This window comes from Vespula pensylvanica, chromosome 8, assembly GCF_014466175.1.
Source record: "Vespula pensylvanica isolate Volc-1 chromosome 8, ASM1446617v1, whole genome shotgun sequence".
NCBI lineage: Eukaryota > Metazoa > Arthropoda > Insecta > Hymenoptera > Vespidae > Vespula > Vespula pensylvanica.
Genome location: NC_057692.1, coordinates 5,459,008 through 5,476,670, shown reverse-complemented (window position 1 = coordinate 5,476,670; position 17,663 = coordinate 5,459,008). Strand labels below are relative to the sequence as shown.

Sequence of the window (17,663 nt, the reverse complement as noted above, 5' to 3'; positions counted from 1 at the left end):
AATCTTTGCTTTTTTATTATGACCGCCTGAAAGATAAAGAGAAAGATTCTAACGAATTAGAAGATGAGAACCACTGACTATTCGCGATCTCCGTATCTTAAATAACCGGTCACCGGCGATGATTTTCTTGGAACGACCGACGGCCCGATTAAATTGATTCGCTAAACCGAACACCGACGGTCAGGTAAAGAGAGAGAGAGAGAGAGAAAGAAAGAGAGAAAGAAAAAGAGAGGTGAAGGAAGGGCCAACATAAACGAGCTCGTGGCACGGATTTGCACGCGGTACGTAAAGTTTAAACGAGCTCAGGACAAACGAGGAGGCGCTTCGTGATCGTCGCAAGAGCATTCATTTTACTCTCTCTCTCTATATATATATGTGTGTGTGTGTGTATTTCTCTCTCTCTCTCTCTCTCTCTCGAAAATGAACCGTGAAGAAATCGAGAAAAATCTTTTGAAAAAATCGAGCCTCTTGAGAATTTAAAATGAAAAGTGTCGAAGCTCGGCAAGCGCGATTAATTTTTTTAAATTACTTGAAAATATTTATACTCTTACACAGACTCGTAGGTATATCTTTATAAGTGTATTTATACCTGTATCTTCATATATAAGTACATGCCTACTTACAAGGAATACCTATACGAAACAGGAGGTGCCTAAAGGAAAATGCGAACTGATCGTGCTCCTGGCCATCATCGACGATTACGCATACTTGCTGGACCATTATGGCTCATTAAAGAGGACCAGCCCCTGCCTTATACAGCCAAGGACCTCCTCTGATCTTTCTCTCTCTCTCTGATTTTTTTCTCATTTTTCTTTTTATCTCCTTCTTTCTCATACTCACTCTCTCACAGATCGTCAATATGATTTTCAAACGAGTAACCAAGAGTAGAAGTGCATCGACCGAAAATTAACGGCTCTTTAGGGCAAATTGATCGGCCGTGTTCGCACTCAAATTTTTTTCCATGGAGGAATACCGATCGTGAACGACGATGATGGGTTGCCGCGGCAACTTGGGAAGAAGACGGAAGCTCGAGGTGGGCGAGCGATCGTGAAACCGTCGATCATCGTCGCCGTCTTTTGCCATCGGTCAGAGACCTCTCTGACTAAGGTCATTGGGCTGAAATTTTAATACATGATTATCACCAAAAAAAATATCTGTATGATATACACATATGTAGTACTTACATATATACAAAAAAGGACGTATGTTAAAAAATAAGTAACAAAAACTAATGTGACTTGTTTCCTCAAGTAACTAAAATATTTTTTATAAATATTATAAAATTCATTATTTTGTTATGAGGATACCGAATAGTTACATCGTCGTATAAGCATCTGTAAACGTTTGTTCAACTATAAAAAGAAATTTAACAATCGATTAACATAATTTGTATTTTATAAGAAACGGTATAAAGATTATATTGTTTACTACCATGAATAATTATATAGTCTGCTCCATATAAACGTCCACATTTTTTTATTTACGAAGTCCGATGCCAGTCCTGGACTATAATATCGATTGGAAAAAAAGAAAAAAAGAAAAAAACACAAAATAAGAAAGTTCACTTATCTCAAGATTTTCCTCGCTCATTCTCAAGATCATTCCACTTTATGTAATCGTTCAACTACGATAAAAATCTGAAATCGTCAGGCAAGAAATCACGTACATCTCGATGGCTCCCTTACAATCTCTCTCTCTCTCTCTCTCTCTCTCTCTCTCTCTCTCTCTCTTTCTCTCTTTCTCTCTCTTCTTTAGAATCTCGAGAAAAGCAAGATGATATTCACGAGCGATTATAATCGATCGGCGCTTCGATGGTCACGTCTGCCGTTTTCGTATATACCTATCTACTTCGGGGTCATGGTGTTCGCGAAACGCGTTACTTACGCGCCATGAATACCCATGGGGCCCAGAACTCGAGCTCGGGGAGCAAATCGCGTGGCTCCCGTGCTCTGATGACAGGTAACCATGTGTAATGGAGTGCTAACTACTAGCCACTTCGCGAACCAGCACCACCTTCCATCGAAGGGACGAGAAGAGAAAACAAGAAGGGGAAGAAACGAGAGAGAGAGAGAGAGAGAGAGAGAGAGAGAAAAGGGCTCGAGCGGATCGGCTCGATCGGCTTCTCTGGAGCTTCGTGAAGGTGAACGAAAAAGAAAAGATGAGTGAGGTTGAAGAAGGGAGAGAACTGCCTCAACGTGAGACGTGAGATGAAGAAAGAGAAAGAAAGAGAGAGAGAGAGAGAAAGAAGCATGTCGTAGAGGCATGCCTCGTCTCTTGATTTCTCAAACAAGGGGGCGGTACCACGAGGACCAGTGGCAGTCAACCAAGAAAGACCTACACTGACGCTAGATAGACCGATAAAGTTTGATTCGCATACGCAAATCACCTCGTAAAGTCAAGCAACCGAGCGTACGATGCTAAGGAAAATGATATCTTTATGAGGTAGTATCAATTTTATATCTTCGACCATCGGAGATCGGTATATACATACATACGTTCCATACCACATCCACTGACTTTAAATTTCATCAGATATATTCTTCCTTACGATCTAAAAGTCGATCATCGAGTCCACCTAGATAACGATCGAGACGACAAAAGCTTTTATAACTTATCTATTGCGATCTTTTAAATTTTCCCGCGTTGTTCACGCATTGAAAGTATTATGGCATCAGATTTCTCTCGAGACTCGAGTTGCCGCGAAATTTGAAAAGTATAGATACCTGCCAATTTCTAATCGCATCAAGTCAAATAAGCTATCCTTGAGTTCCTTCTTATTTAATAGCCCAAAAAGAATGATACGAAGAGAAAACAACGACAAGGAGAGCAGCTTGCTTCTTAGAATCAGATACGAATTTTTCTACCCCATCTCCTCCCTCTCTCTCTCTCTTTACCAGCTCCTCCTCCTTCTTCATTTCCCTCATCTTCTTGTCTCATTCTCATGGATCAGGGCACGATTTATAAAGCAAACACCGTGCGGTACCCTGCAATCAACGTATACAACACACTACTCGATGTACCTCCTCTACTTGTCCCTTTTTTTCCCCTCACTTCACTTCACCTCTCTCTTTCTCTCTCTCTCTCTCTCTCTCTCTCTCTCTCTCTCTCTCTTGCTCTTGCTCTTTCTGTCTTACCATCCATCGCTCAACCACCGACTATTCGCCTTTTCTCTTTCGATCTTTCTCTCTTTCATTTTGCCACTCGCGGTGCTTCGTTCTCTTTATCTGTCTCTCTCTCTCTCTCTCTCTCTCTCTCTCTCTCTCTCTCTCTTTCTTTCTTTCTTTCTTTCTTTCTTTTTTTCTTTCTTTCTTTCTTTCGCTATCGTATCGGCCGATCGCCCCTCGTACATAGCGGACCTTATAACTCGGAGCACGTTTACACCATACTTAGGATTCTGTCGGTAGGGAATAAATTAATAGTTACTCCGGATTACGAACAGCACGCAGTTTCATCGATTGCCAGGGACGCAGCTTCTATTCTGAATCTTCCTATGTTTCTTAAGATCGGGAAGAAGAAATTAGTTCTACGGGAGATTCCCCATAGAAATTGACAAATATATATCTACATTTAACTTATTCGCATGTAAAAATTGAAACTCCGAAAACTGGTTTGAATTCATCCCGTGAAAAAATCTAAAGCTTCGAGTTAAAAACATTTCTGAATTCTTGTAATCAATTGCAAACAATTTCTATAGAAATTATAATAAATCTAAATATATCTGTATAATATCCTGAAATCTACCGTTTTGAACAATCGAGGAAATATCACATGACCATCCAGAAGGATATATTCCTGTTAAAAAATACTTTCAAATCAATCACGAGAGAGTATCGTTAAACGTAACTCACGAGCTGTCACGAAACCTCTTGACGAAGGACGAAGTCGAGAGTTAATAGAGGCTCTAAACGTCAGGATCCTCGAGCATCCAGAAAGGAAGAAGATTAGATCGAAATAAAAGTGAGCCGTAGAACCGGCTATTAAAAGGAATGGCACGTAATCATACACGGGGCTCTAATAGTAGGCCATTAATGAATAGTCCGATCGTTTCGTAAACTCCAGGTAGGCAAAACTACAAAGTAGCCGAAAGCAGAATTCGCCGAGTCTGCGAATTTAGTTCGCTCGAACGCGAATTCTATGTATAAACATGTAGTCTATGAATGTATTGATGTTATCCACATATATGGTACTATTATTTCGTAATTTAAAATATGAAAAAAAAAAAAAACAGCTAACGATCTACGTAAACTCCTAACATTTGCATGATATATTGTAATACATCATAATTAGTAATAGCAAATTTTGTTTAATTTTTAAAGAATGTGTACCTGATTCTTTCGTTTATCAAAAATCACATTAAAAAATCTGGATTGTTAATAAAAAAAAAAAAAATATATACATAAATATATATCTATGCAATATTATTCTGTAACACTAACAAACCTTTTGGCACGAAATGTCTTCGAACTGATGCTACCATCGCTTGAAAAATTAAGGACTATAGACGACGGTACACCTCGTTTCGTCCGATTTTGTTTCCTTTTCCATGATATATATTCGATCCTGCCTTCCATTCTTTCTACGATGATTATAGGTTGTCCATACATTAGACCTACGTCTAAACAAACTGCTCCCACATCTTCCAATGGTCCGAAGCAAATGGGGCGGGCCGACATATCTACGTTTGCCTTCATTTCTACTTTGCCATCATTGTTCCTCGCTTTTTGCTACATTTAACGTCAAACGCCACTGATCCGACTCTCATTCGTAAAATTCTTTTTAATTCTACAATGTTACGTAATAAAAATTGCATAAAGGAAGAAAGAATTTATTTGCTTTTTTTTTCTTTCTTTCTTTTAAATTGTTCTGGTAAAGACATTTCATTTCTTGTAATAATTATATGAAAAAAGAAAAAAAAAAAAAAAAGAATTGACTAAAATAAAATCCGTTCGAAAGATTTACAAGATTGTTTTCTTTATGTCGTAAACGCGGCCGTCAAGAACCGATAAAAGTTCTTCGTAAGGTGTGCTATTAATTATACGCCTGTAGCACTCGACGCTTGGGAAAAACGCGTGTTTTATGGGCCGCACAATTTAGCTAAACGTTTCGGGGGCGATGATAAATTAGAGGTCGATGAAGAGGCTCTACTTATCCCCCTTTGGAAGGACAACCGTGAGCTCTGAGGAAAACAAACGTGACGTTATTATTATCATTACATCGTTATAATAATTTATCGAAAAATAGACTTTAGAGAGAGAGATAGAGAGAGAGAGAGAGAGAGAGAGAGAGAGAAAGAGAAAGATCATTAATTAAACGTCAAATAAATATTCTCAAAAATCAACTCCCTCAGAAATGACTTACATACCTACAGGATTGAACATTTAAATGTATAATAAATATAAAATTTTCAAAGAAAAATTATAGTATTACGAACGATAAGTATAGTAACAAAAGAAAAAAAGTCAATTATTTTGAAGAATCTCTTTCTCATTCATTTATAAAGAAGAAAAAACAAAACGTACCACTTAAATATTTTTATATGTATAAATGCACTACCCTGTATTCAATGAGATAGAAGATGAATGCAAATCACTAGGAAAAATAATTTCAAGCAGCATGTATAGCATCTCAATATTACACCGATTCCAGAATTTCGAATGGAATAACTTTCTCGTAACGATCAGAGTATTCCGGTATTGCTTATACAATTGATACGAGATCTCATTCGATTTTATGTCTTTCTTACGTGCTGTGCTTCGCTTCTATAAAATTACTTTCTTTCTCTCTTTCTCTCTCTCTCTCTCTCTCTCTTTTTCCTTCTATAAGAGAAAATTCAAGAAGAGATTTCAAGAAGAGAATTCAACAAGAGATATCAACAAGAGAATTCAACGTCTGTGTTTGTGGATGATCCCTGATGATCCAAGAAAAAGCGTGGAACTAAACTCGACCTCTTGGCCAACTCAGAACCAAGATATTATGCGTGCTAGAGTGAATTACCTGCAATGGAGAAGCGGAATGGCCGGTAGATGTACCATTGATGGCGTTGCCACGAGTTTCAACGTTCATCGTGAAAGCCAACTATATTCGTTCGTTCCTATCTCGATGATTCTCTTCGTTATTACGTGCTTTACGTCTTCGCGTGCCGAAGAAAAGAAAAAAAAAAAGAATAAAAAAAAAGTAAATAGATACCTAATCGTCGTAAGCTCCTAGACGTTACGTGTTGAAAACGCCTACGTAAACCCTGTTGTCCTGACATAAAAAATTCAAGGTTTATTGAACAATTGAATTTGAAAAGAAGATTGGATTATTAACGTCTGAATTATTAACATAATTTCATTTATCCTGTTATTCTTAAAAAATTGTAATCATTACTCGTTACGTTGGATTACTTTTATATTTATTCTGTTAATATGTAAAAGATTTGTTAAAAATTATTATATATCGAACGAAAACCTTGATACAATTTGAATGACTAATATCTGTGAATATGTTATTTACCAAATATATTATTACTCATTTACGTTCACTCGTTTTTATAGACATTTACTCCGTAATTATTGAACACACTTGATCACATTTGACACGAGAACATGCCACTTACATGTCAGAGAAATCGTGATCAAGTTTTAAGTTCGAAACCCGCAGAACTATGCGATTATACTCTGTTTGTCGAATCCAGACTTTGATTACGACGTGCCACCATTGAGAAAGCATCGATAAGATCGGAGAATAAAAGGATAAATGAATTTAATGCTTGATAGCGTAACCGAACGATTTGTCTTAACCATTCACCTGTCGGACAATGAAACGTAAGTACTTACTTACAAATTAAGATGTCAAAACGTCCTGTCGTTTATCTACTGTTTTTACAACAGAACCGAGAAATCCAATTATTTCTAAGTATAAATATGTAATAAGGAATAATAGTTATGTATACAATGAAGTAAAAAGTAAAGGAAAATTTGGATAACATCGAAATATTTTTATAGTAGCAATGATCTCGAAAAATTGGACGGTTATATACTAAACACGTGACGAGACGAATTCCAGAAGAGTATAATATGAAAGAAAAATAATGAATCATCGTTGGGAACTAAGGGCTACTCTGGTAGAAATGTTTTGACTTTTTCTAAACGTTCCTTGACTCACACGATATGAGATGCATCCACACTGTCACTGTATTATTTCCATTAGGACATGAATCATACATTTTATAATATTTACTTTATAATAAGAATAATAAAATAAGAAAATTAAACGTCAAAGTAAGTTTATATATATATATATATATATATATATATATATATACATACATACATACATACATACATATATATACCTATTTTAAATCTAACACACTTTGTATAAACGTGATTACAAGTAGTCATAACGAAATCGCGAATAATAAAACCATACAATCGAAGTAGTTAATAGAAATCTCAATGTAACAGTGGTTCTCATCAAAGGATATTCATCAATTAAGAATCCTTCAGCAAAAATCTAACAATAATGTACTTATGCGTACAAACTCGTTGTAACTAAGCACTCTTCTGTATCGGTCATCCCTAAAAGAGTAAGAGAAAGAGACCTAAGGGAAAAAGGTGCATCACCAATAGACAGTGACTTTTGGGCAAAGCTATGAGCGTCTTCTGCGAGAGCATATACGTATTTACAATACATATATACATATATGCATACGTGTCGCGCATACACCACAATCTGATACAGCCGTAACAAATGACATCGACGAACTGGCATCGTCCCTATCTTCTCATCTCGTGCAAAACCCCAACGATAAAATATTGTCTATATGGCTAAGTGATAAAATGCAAGGAAAAACGGACAAAACTTAAGCCATGATACAACGTACGTCCGGCAAAGACAATGTCCTTACATTCCACTTACAAAGACTCATTGTGCGAGTCAATATTTTTACTGTCGTCGAGGGTAGCTTAAGCGGGGCCTAGTTAGAAGACATGACGCCGGGTTATGAGCCCAAAGAGGAGATACGGGGAGGGCCTCGCTTGTAACACGTGTTGTGAACCGGTTCTACCTTAATTGTCTTAAACGGAGACTATCATAATTCTGACTTTATCTCGGTCCCGCTTCTACCCCTTCCCCAACCCTCTCGCGAGTCTTCTCGTAGATCCCCACCTTGCCCTCTGACATACCTTATTCTGGACTCTCGAGCTCGCGCGATCGTATGACCGATTCTTCGACGATCCGCCATTTTTCTTTTATTTTTCACATAAATACCTATAAATAACAAATATATGAATAGTTTACAACGAGCTCGTTAGTATTGTTAAAATACTAAGCTATATTTTCGAGGTAAATATACACGAATATACCACTTTCTTAAAAAAAATCTTGAAAGTATATTTTGTAACACTCTTTTCGGAAATTTTAATTAATATTAGAAACGAGTAATTTATTCATGAATAACTTAACTCCCATTCGAAAATTTTATGAATTCAAGACGTAAATACTTGCTCTCTAACATACACAATTAAATCAAATAATAAATAACTTTGAGACATTATCATGACATTGAAATTCGTTTTTAATAAGGCACCTAATTAAATATCATACCTCTTTTATCTCTTCGCGATCGGTACCAGACAAGATTTCGGCTCGATCTTCGACAGTGTGAGGTCCTTCCTTCGAAAGTATCCATCACTGCCTGCCCGTACGTCATTTTTCGATTTCGGTGGATCGACTTCGATAAATGTAATAGTCCATAGTTCAGCTTGCTAACAAGGCTAACCCTCTAGATTCGAGATAAAGCCGAGTTGAGTCGACTCACTGTAGCTGTTTATAATGAAGCACAGTAGAACCTGATCATCGATTGAGACATTCTTAACAGATACTTCATCAATCATCGGAAACTTCACTAAACTCGACATACAAAAATATGCGTCTAATTTTCTTGTTAAATTGTTTGTTGTCTACCTTTTCGATCGGTATTAATCGATTTTTCTTAGTCCTTACGTTCCAGCACGTTTCTTTTCCATGAACGAAAAACTTCGATTGATGCTCGATTGATTAACAAAATAACGTAATTTATTTGAAACTTCTCTTAGAAATATTTTCTTACACGCCATATATTTTTAGTTGCAGTGATAAAATTATAAAAACGTTCGAATGTTATAAGAGGTTAAAGTATTAAAGTTTCTTTTGATAAATTACAAAACATGATATAATTTAATAATGATCAACTTTTCAATATATCCCGTATTGAGTGTGAAATAATATGTAATTTTATACGTACTCCGCATGAATATACATATATAAATATAAATATTCGCTTTTAGTATCCAAGCGTCCATTCTTCGAGAGCGTATGTATACATCGTTCGAAACAAAAGATTAACTACGTATCTTCAAAGGTACATCTAGTCCCTAATTCTTGTACTACGCAATACAGAAATTAAAATATTCCAATAGGTGAACGAATACAAGAGGTGCCATCTATGCACAGTTTTTGTATCGAATTTTTTTTTCGTTTTACTTTGATATTCTTACTGTCGGTAAAAGATATATAAAAATATTTCGAATACGTAATATATATTCTAATTGTTTTTTTAATTAATAACTATAGTAGAATAACTATTATAAAATATCTAAACAATATTACATAGACATTTTTTTTATTGTTTGGATTAATTATCGACGAAATTTTACTCAGCTGGATAATGTCGCTTCCTATATCATCGACGAACTATATAAAGCTAATCAAAGTTAACCTATAAAAAATTGTATCAATAATATATCGAAATTAAATATTAAACGCATATTCGAAATTGTAAAATTATTAAGGATATTAAAATGAGATAAAAAATAACATAACCATTACCTTAGTAGCGCTTACGTCGTACTACAATAATATGAAAAAATTTACATCGTAAGCAATACCGATTGCTCGATAAAATTTGATATGAATAATAATCAATAGATTATCTTTCATTTATTGATTTATTTTCAACCAAAAATATCCGATTTTTAATAAAGTCAGATTAATTAATGCTCTTTCGTAACTAACGTAGCTAATGCGATGCTTACTCGAGAACTTACTACGAGACAATGAACAGTAAGCTGATACTAAACACAACGATATAAACAATCGAAGGTTGACTTTGTTTACGTTTATAATATTGTGATTTTCTTATGTATGAATAATCGATTTATTTCTAGGATTATCTAAAATTAATTTCTATCTATTACAATCAAATGTATTAAAAAAATAAATTATATGTTCGAATTTTGTCTACTAAATTATACTATAAATATTTAACGATTATAAACTAAATGCATAATTTTACAGAAAGATATTTAATAATCCATTAATGAAAAACGTATCATGAAACGTAATGTAATCTTTGTTAATAAACAGTATATTTTGAAATAAGAATACATTGTGTCATACACTTTATATAATTATGCTATGAATATTAATTTATCATGCTCAAATATTGATGATGAATTTCTTTTTATGTTTTTATTTCATAGTATCTTAATCTTTTAGTTAACTTAAACTTGTGATTTAATAAGTTACACAAGTGATAAAAATGATCTGATTATAAGACATATGACAAGGGAAATAAAGACTAACATGTGAAAATAATTACATTTCATGATAGTCCAAAAATGTATTAGGCTATTATAATGCAACTGTAAATTGTTTTATATGCCAAATTGATTGAACAATACAATGAAAGTATATTATTAATAATGATGAATAAATTCAAGGAAATCCATCATCATCTTCTTCTGCCATTTCTTTTGCTAATTCTAAATCTTGTTGTTCCCTCTCTCTCCGTTCTTCCGCAGATTCAAGATCTTTCCCATAAGATTTGGGTGGATAACGCATAGCTTTGACACTTTGATTATGTAAGTCTAAACAAAATGTTATTCTTTGATGAAATGCTAATAGTGGTTCTCTAGTACAATAAATATCAGTAGTCTCTTTACTACGCATATAACCATTTTCTGGATCCAATGTAGCCTCTATTACTCCATCACGTATAGCTTTTGCTACTATAAATTCAGCGTCAACGCCAGAATCTAAACCAAGTTTGCGTGCGATATCGGCCGGTGAGATTCGCGAATATGAAAGTCCAATAGAACGAATAGCAGTTTTAATAACATTATGCCTCAATCTTAAGATCAATGTAAAAGTGTGGTCTGTTCTAAATTGTGGACCAAAATTTTCTAACACCTCTCCAAATCTTTGTAAATTTCCTAAACGAACGGCTTGTGTCAACTGAAAATATGGAGCCAAAGCACGACGCAAAGCAGCCTGCCTAAATATTTGTCTCTCAGGTATATCTCCCAATAAAAGCTCTACCGTAACTGCCAACTTTTGCACAGTTTGCCTAAAACCAATTGCAGTAGTCTGTGGTGCTTTACGCATTGCTTGAACTAGATATTTATGAGCTGCAGAATATTCCAATCTTGCAGCTTTAATTCTACCCAAATAATATAGGAATCGTGCCCATTCATTATTACTTGCGGATTCGGGAAAAGTTGATTTAAGTACAAGCTTATCTGCTTGATCATACAAATTATAATGGAGATAATTTCGTAATAAACAATTAATAAGGACAGCTTGGCCTTCAAAATCATTGCGCAAAGTAGCTGTACGTAATCGGAGATGTAAGAAACCTCTTATTTTAAAGAGTTGATTAGTTAATTCATAAGCACGCGAATGATAAAAATAACACTTAGCAGCTATTAAATCTATAGTCCTTCGATTTTGCATTACAATCTTTTGCATAAGTGCTTCAGAGCACTGTACTGCATCATCATACTTTCTAGTATCTATTAATCTCACAAGTACAAGTAGGTGAATATAAGCATCAATTTCAGGCAGCAAAGTAGCGGAAGAACTTTTAAACCTTTGTATAGCTGCTTGAGTCTCATCTACTTCCATTGGTTCATCTACCCAAGCTAAAAGCGCTTCGCGTTCTGCTGCAGACTTTGTATAAAATCCACCAATAACGCCTCTTAATACAATAGGATTTAATTTACGACGAGTGTTGGGTAAAGTACGTAAAGCACGCAAAATAAAACGTGGTTCCTTATTTTGTACAGCTTTTTCAATTTGACGTGTATGCTCTCGAATATCGTGAATAGTAAGAAGATCACTATCCTTCTTATCTCCTGAATCGCCTTCCCCATTTTGAGTATCAGTGGTTGTAACTTCTACTTCCATTGCTTCTGTATTTCTTCCAAGTACACCCATTTTGGTTTCAATATCTATATTAAAAAGTCAATGCAATATAAATATCCTATATAAAATGAATCGGAAGAAACAATTTATATTATTTGTCTAAATAAATTGTACTAACAAAGAAAGACGCGTACGATATTAGTTATAACAATTTATATTATGCTAGTAGTTTCAATAAAGAGAAACATGAAAATTACTTAAATTCACTACTAAATAATGATTAATTTAATGTTTTTATTTAATATTATATATGCTTAAAGATATAACATGTTCACGCTAATCAAACTATTCATCGATAAATATTTTCATGCAATTATTCTTTAAGCATATAAAGCAAAATTTGTTATAGTAGTTAATTTCGTTTATTCTACAATATGTTTATTTAATATATATTTCTTTGTTACCTTTAATTAGAACGAAACGATCCTCTAACCTCCTATAAAACGATATCCAATATGTCAATTCACTGCTTTACTACATTTCATGGATTATTCACACGGTAACGATACATTCGTGTTACATACAGCGACCTCTGGTAATGGCGCAAATAATTAAAAATTTGTCCAAGAATTCTTTCGTCTACACGTCAGACAAAATGAATTTTTTTCATTTTGCGTTTATTATTATTATGCTTGCGTTTATTCGAAAGACCAAAAAATATTGATTTTTATTAATTATTCTAATCGACTTACCAAATAATTTATCATAAAATAACTCTCAAAATGCAGGCAAAAAACTCGCTAATAAAGCGCAGCTAAGAACGTCGCTACAGAAACAGTATTTTCTAACCTAACATATGAAATAACGCTATTTCTAAGAATGACATTATTTATAACGATAAAAAAAATAGATTATAATATATATTGATTGAAAAGATATTAACGTATTAAACAAAACGCAATTAAGAAGAAGTGTTACTTTCTTTGATCATTTTATAGTTTTTCTGTATATAAAATAATAGCTTACATACCGATTACTTGGAATTTTCAAAGGCGAAAATTCACGATTTTGTTGCACTTTTCCATGGACTCTTCCATGGATTTCTTTTAAATTCGTTGCGATTTCTACACTGTTGAAATAATTGTCGATGTCACTTTCCCATGTCTCAATAACTCAATCGCATCGTACACGAAAAATAACGCAAATATCTCAGTTACGGCTCTTAAGAATACTGCTGTCGATATTGTTCATTGCAATTCGTTGCAATACATTCACACTTACATATATATAAATATCTTACGAAGTCTTAGATTTACCTAATTACACTCCAATGTCGACTCACTACCTGTCCTTATTAACTTTTTTCTAATGAATATTTTTTTACTTTATTTATGATAGTATTAAAAATAAAGAACTGGAAATATTGAAAAAATTCAAGCGTCTATTCCATAAAATAAGTCATTAAGTAAATATTTTATTATCTTAAAAATGCATTTTATTTTAATGGAATAAATCTTGAAGAATGAGTGGCACCGATACCAGGCCTTCCATGTTTTACAGGTTTATAAGTAACCGAAAATTCTCCAAGATAATGACCAATCATTTCTGGTTTGATTTCTACTTGATTGAAAGTTTTTCCATTATAAACACCTACAATGGAACCTACCATTTCTGGAACAATAATCATGTTACGCAAGTGTGTTTTTACAATTTCAGGTTTTTCATTAGGAGGCGTCTCTTTTTTTGCTTTGCGCAATTTCTTGACAAGTGCCATAGATTTACGTTTCAAACCATGAGAAAAACGTCTACGAGCACGTGCATGCATCAAATCCATAAGTTGTTCACTAAAATAATAATACAATATTTAAATATCTATAACTTTATTGTGAGCAATGTTATGATAAATATGGGAGAAAACAACATTCGGTCATACATAAATAGGTTATAAAATAATGAAAACTTACTTTGGCATATCCAGGAGTTGATCAAGATCAACTCCTCGGAAGGTAAACTTCCTGAAGGTCCTCTTTTTCTTCTGGGTTTCATCTGCCTAAAATATGTAGAAACTTATTTACAATTGGTTATGTACGATCTATCCACGTTATCATACTTCAATATTTTTTTACGACATATACAATGATAAAAGCATTTATAAAAAGAACTATGATTTTATATTAATGAACATGATTTTATATTAACGATGGCATAGATTTTAATAGATTTTTATACAAATACACTTACTTCCGCCATGATCGTTCTTACGAAAAGTATCTCGAAAAGAAAGCTTCCTCTGCTCTTTCACGAAGGACTGCTACAACCATATACAATATAAGATCAAAGATGTAAGTAAAACAGAAAACATTGTTTAGTCTTCTATTCAGATGTTTGTAGATGGCGATGTCGTAGAATCAGTCTTTGGACTTACATTCGTATTACTGGATTGGTGAGTTTGTAATCATGTCCTCCATCAATCTTGCTATTGGACAAAACGATGAATTTTCAATATATGTTTAGAAAATAATTTCTTTTAAAAAAAATAATTTTTTTAATTCTAATTGTTTCTAGCTGTGTTAATAGAAAGTCTTTTTTATTCTTTGTTTCTCTATTAGTTAACTTAATAAAAAGAAAATATCTTCTAAATGCATCCATCTTCAGTTGTACATGAACTACTATAAGTATGATAACCAATACAGGAAAGCTATTACAGCGCCGTCTAGTGAATGTCTTTATAACTTCTCTCACTAAATCGATTACTCACGAAGCGCGAATATATTAAACACAAATAAACATTTATTCGTTTTTCTTCTATTCACGTGTCGTTCAATTTAATAAAATATAATTTATTAAAATCGAATGTTTTTATAATTCATTTCGTGATATTTTCATACGTGTATGTTCATAATAATTTATATATTAGTGATTTTCAAAAAATTATTTATATGTACAGTGATTCTTTAAAAAACATAACAATATTTATAGCATCTAAGCTAAATAGCAATATTCTTAAATAAATATACTTTAGTAATTATTGACATTTACTGCAACATTGTCACAAAAATAATTATTCTTTAATATATAATAAATTATTTATAATTTTTTGTTTTCGATAAATGTAAAAAAATGACAATACTTCTTCATTAAAATAATTGTGAAATGTAATGTAAAATATATGTAAAATAAAATGATTAATTTTTTACACTTAATCAAATTTTTTACACTTTATTTCTACGTCTAGCAAAATTTTTTCAATGATCTCTGACATCCAAAAGGTTAAAATACTTATATGTCATATTGTATAATCCCATAAAAATAATTCATGATACATTTCAGTTAAACATTATTTTTTAAACTTAAAGAATTTAATAATAATATAATATTTATAATTATTTACAATATTGATAATATATTTTTATAGAAATAATATCAAAGAAACTATGGCAGTTGATTTTTACATTTTAAATTGATCTTACATATATATTTTCAAAATAAGTTCTTTGAAGATAATTTATTAATCATGCATATATCCATAAAGTGGAGCTTCCATATATGCTCTACTTATATCTAAAGAGTTCCTGCGAATACGTCTTCCAATTGGTTCTAAATCATTGTAGCACATAGGAAAAACTTTTTCTATTGCTATTTTAGCTTCTTGTTCTGTTACTTTACGTACTCCCATTATAGATGCTTTTGCCATATTCTTTACACAATCCTACATAATTTATATTATTCCATTATTAAATTAATCAAAATAAAATATATACATTATGTATGTCTATGATATAATATGTAATTATATAATTCATACTTGATGAGCTTTTTTTATATTAAATGGAGAAGCAGTTCCTTGAATCATGGCACTCATAAAACTACAATGTACAAGATTAGCTGCTCTTATTTCTGTGCAAGCTAAATGATCAAGGTTCTTAAAATCCAATTTATTACGACAGTAATCAAACATATGTATCATTTCATGAGCTAATACACCTTGTACTTTTGATTGACTGCGAGCAGTATTTTGACATACAACAATCTAAAATTATGACATAGTCATAAAATATTAACAAAACATACATCTATTTTTTTTATATTGCTTCTTTATGGTTAAATGTTATTTTAGAATTATACAATTTTATGTTCATATTATTCTAATATTTACCTGATTAAGTTGTGCATCATAACCACCTTTTACAGAATAGTCACATATTTCACAAGAAATATGACGACGTATATCAATTTCACTATAGTTTGAAACAATTTATTACTTTTATTATCTAAATGAAATTTTATAGTGATCATGAAAGTAGATTCTGATATTGTGTTAGAATATAAGAATAATTATAATAATACAATATATATTGATAAGATTACCTACCATCCTGAGCTTTTTAAAGCTGCCATCATAAGTTGTACTAATTGACCTAAGTAATATAAGACATTATAACTATTAATACAATAAATAACAAAAATTATAACATAAGACATAATGAACATACTATTTTTCACACATTTGTACACATTTCCTTCACATTTTAATCTGGTTATCTCTTCTTTTCCTTCGCCTATTAATTTTTTGAAAAATGTAGGTTTATATCTTCCCCTTCTTTCAGGGTACAAATCATAACCCCAATTTGCATCATCTACTGAATTTTCTATCGTAGAAGCATTCTTATCAGATTTATTATTTTGATTGTTATCATTTATTTGATTTTCTTTCTTCTCATCCACTTTATTATCTAATGGATTTTCTTTGACTTTATCGTTATTATAAGTAAAGACAGTCATGACTCTAAAGAGATTAAGACAATTACGTTAACGCATATAATAAAAAATTGATACTTTCAGATAATGATCACTATATTACAAGTACACAAAAAATTTTTTTAATTCTATTGAAGTTAGGTTAGCCGGTTACATCACACAATTGAGTTTCAATTATATCTATACCACGAATATATACATAAATAAACATACCGTATTTCGTTTTAATAAAATAAAAGGCACAATGTAGTTCGTTTTTTTTTTTTTTTTTTTTTTTTTTTTTTACTGAATATTATTAACGAGATATTGAAAAATTAAAATAATAATAATTTAATCTATATCGATAATAATCAGAAACATAACTACTGTAATAGAAATACGTTCGATTATAAAAGTATCGATAATCGTTGTAAATTATTGCAACATTTTATGGTATTGTTAATAATAAATATTAATATTGTAATTATTTAATATAAACAAAATATATATACATATATTTCATAAGAATGTTTTTGTTAGCACATGCTTACTTATGACTCATGCAAATTTTTTAATTTGTAAAAGAGCGGACCCGGAAGAATTACGTAGTTTATTTTGATTATGGCGATAATACAAAAACTGTGATAATTACTAAAATGTACTGTAAATATATGTCAGAACTTTAATAAATAAACTATATATATTTGTGATCGTTTCTGTTCTTTATTGTCCATTATTATAATAATTTATTCGTCAAT

General features: G+C 32.1%; 4 protein-coding genes across 5 annotated transcripts; all 4 read right to left on the bottom strand.

Annotated features, from left to right (window-relative positions):
- Positions 1–784: 784 nt before the first annotated feature.
- LOC122631400 lies at positions 785–10,515 on the bottom strand. Its single transcript, XM_043817054.1, has 3 exons — positions 8,590–10,515; positions 8,169–8,253; positions 785–1,116 (listed from the first exon to the last, which is right to left on the bottom strand). The coding sequence occupies exons 1-3, from the start codon at positions 8,693–8,695 to the stop codon at positions 948–950; spliced, it is 360 nt and encodes a 119-aa protein (XP_043672989.1). The 5' UTR covers positions 8,696–10,515; the 3' UTR covers positions 785–947.
- Positions 10,516–10,656: 141 nt separating this feature from the next.
- LOC122631397 (probable 26S proteasome non-ATPase regulatory subunit 3) lies at positions 10,657–12,823 on the bottom strand. Its single transcript, XM_043817046.1, has 2 exons — positions 12,633–12,823; positions 10,657–12,254 (listed from the first exon to the last, which is right to left on the bottom strand). Exon 2 carries the CDS (start codon positions 12,238–12,240, stop codon positions 10,741–10,743), a length of 1,500 nt encoding a protein of 499 aa, XP_043672981.1. The 5' UTR covers positions 12,241–12,254; positions 12,633–12,823; the 3' UTR covers positions 10,657–10,740.
- Positions 12,824–13,636: 813 nt separating this feature from the next.
- Positions 13,637–14,501, bottom strand: LOC122631399 (40S ribosomal protein S15). Its single transcript, XM_043817053.1, has 3 exons — positions 14,410–14,501; positions 14,133–14,218; positions 13,637–14,012 (listed from the first exon to the last, which is right to left on the bottom strand). Exons 1-3 carry the CDS (start codon positions 14,416–14,418, stop codon positions 13,664–13,666), a joined length of 444 nt encoding a protein of 147 aa, XP_043672988.1. The 5' UTR covers positions 14,419–14,501; the 3' UTR covers positions 13,637–13,663.
- Positions 14,502–15,651: 1,150 nt separating this feature from the next.
- Positions 15,652–17,482, bottom strand: LOC122630915 (mitochondrial inner membrane protease ATP23 homolog). Of its 2 annotated transcripts, none has more exons than XM_043815965.1 (6): positions 17,457–17,482; positions 16,662–16,954; positions 16,541–16,586; positions 16,325–16,406; positions 15,974–16,198; positions 15,652–15,877 (listed from the first exon to the last, which is right to left on the bottom strand). In XM_043815965.1, the coding sequence occupies exons 1-6, from the start codon at positions 17,465–17,467 to the stop codon at positions 15,677–15,679; spliced, it is 858 nt and encodes a 285-aa protein (XP_043671900.1). In that variant the 5' UTR covers positions 17,468–17,482; the 3' UTR covers positions 15,652–15,676. The 2 variants fall into 2 exon arrangements, with proteins under 2 accessions (XP_043671900.1, XP_043671901.1); XM_043815966.1 differs by lacking the exon at positions 17,457–17,482 and adding an exon at positions 17,140–17,215.
- Between the last annotated feature and the right edge of the window lie 181 nt (positions 17,483–17,663).

Excerpts from the sequence above, each read along its gene's own strand:
- LOC122631400 (XM_043817054.1), bottom strand. The coding sequence starts at position 8,695 with ATGACGTACGGGCAGGCAGTGATGGATACTTTCGAAGGAAGGACCTCA. Across the intron at positions 8,254-8,589 it reads ATCGCGAAGAGATAAAAGAG|GTATTTATGTGAAAAATAAA; the intron begins GTATGATATTTA and ends TGTTATTTATAG. Across the intron at positions 1,117-8,168 it reads GCTCGAGAGTCCAGAATAAG|CCCAATGACCTTAGTCAGAG; the intron begins GTATGTCAGAGG and ends TTAAAATTTCAG.
- LOC122631397 (XM_043817046.1), bottom strand. The coding sequence starts at position 12,240 with ATGGGTGTACTTGGAAGAAATACAGAAGCAATGGAAGTAGAAGTTACA.
- LOC122631399 (XM_043817053.1), bottom strand. Across the intron at positions 14,013-14,132 it reads CAACTCCTGGATATGCCAAA|TGAACAACTTATGGATTTGA; the intron begins GTAAGTTTTCAT and ends TTATTATTTTAG.
- LOC122630915 (XM_043815965.1), bottom strand. Across the intron at positions 16,407-16,540 it reads GCTTTAAAAAGCTCAGGATG|TGAAATTGATATACGTCGTC; the intron begins GTAGGTAATCTT and ends TTCAAACTATAG. Across the intron at positions 16,199-16,324 it reads ATGATGCACAACTTAATCAG|ATTGTTGTATGTCAAAATAC; the intron begins GTAAATATTAGA and ends TCATAATTTTAG.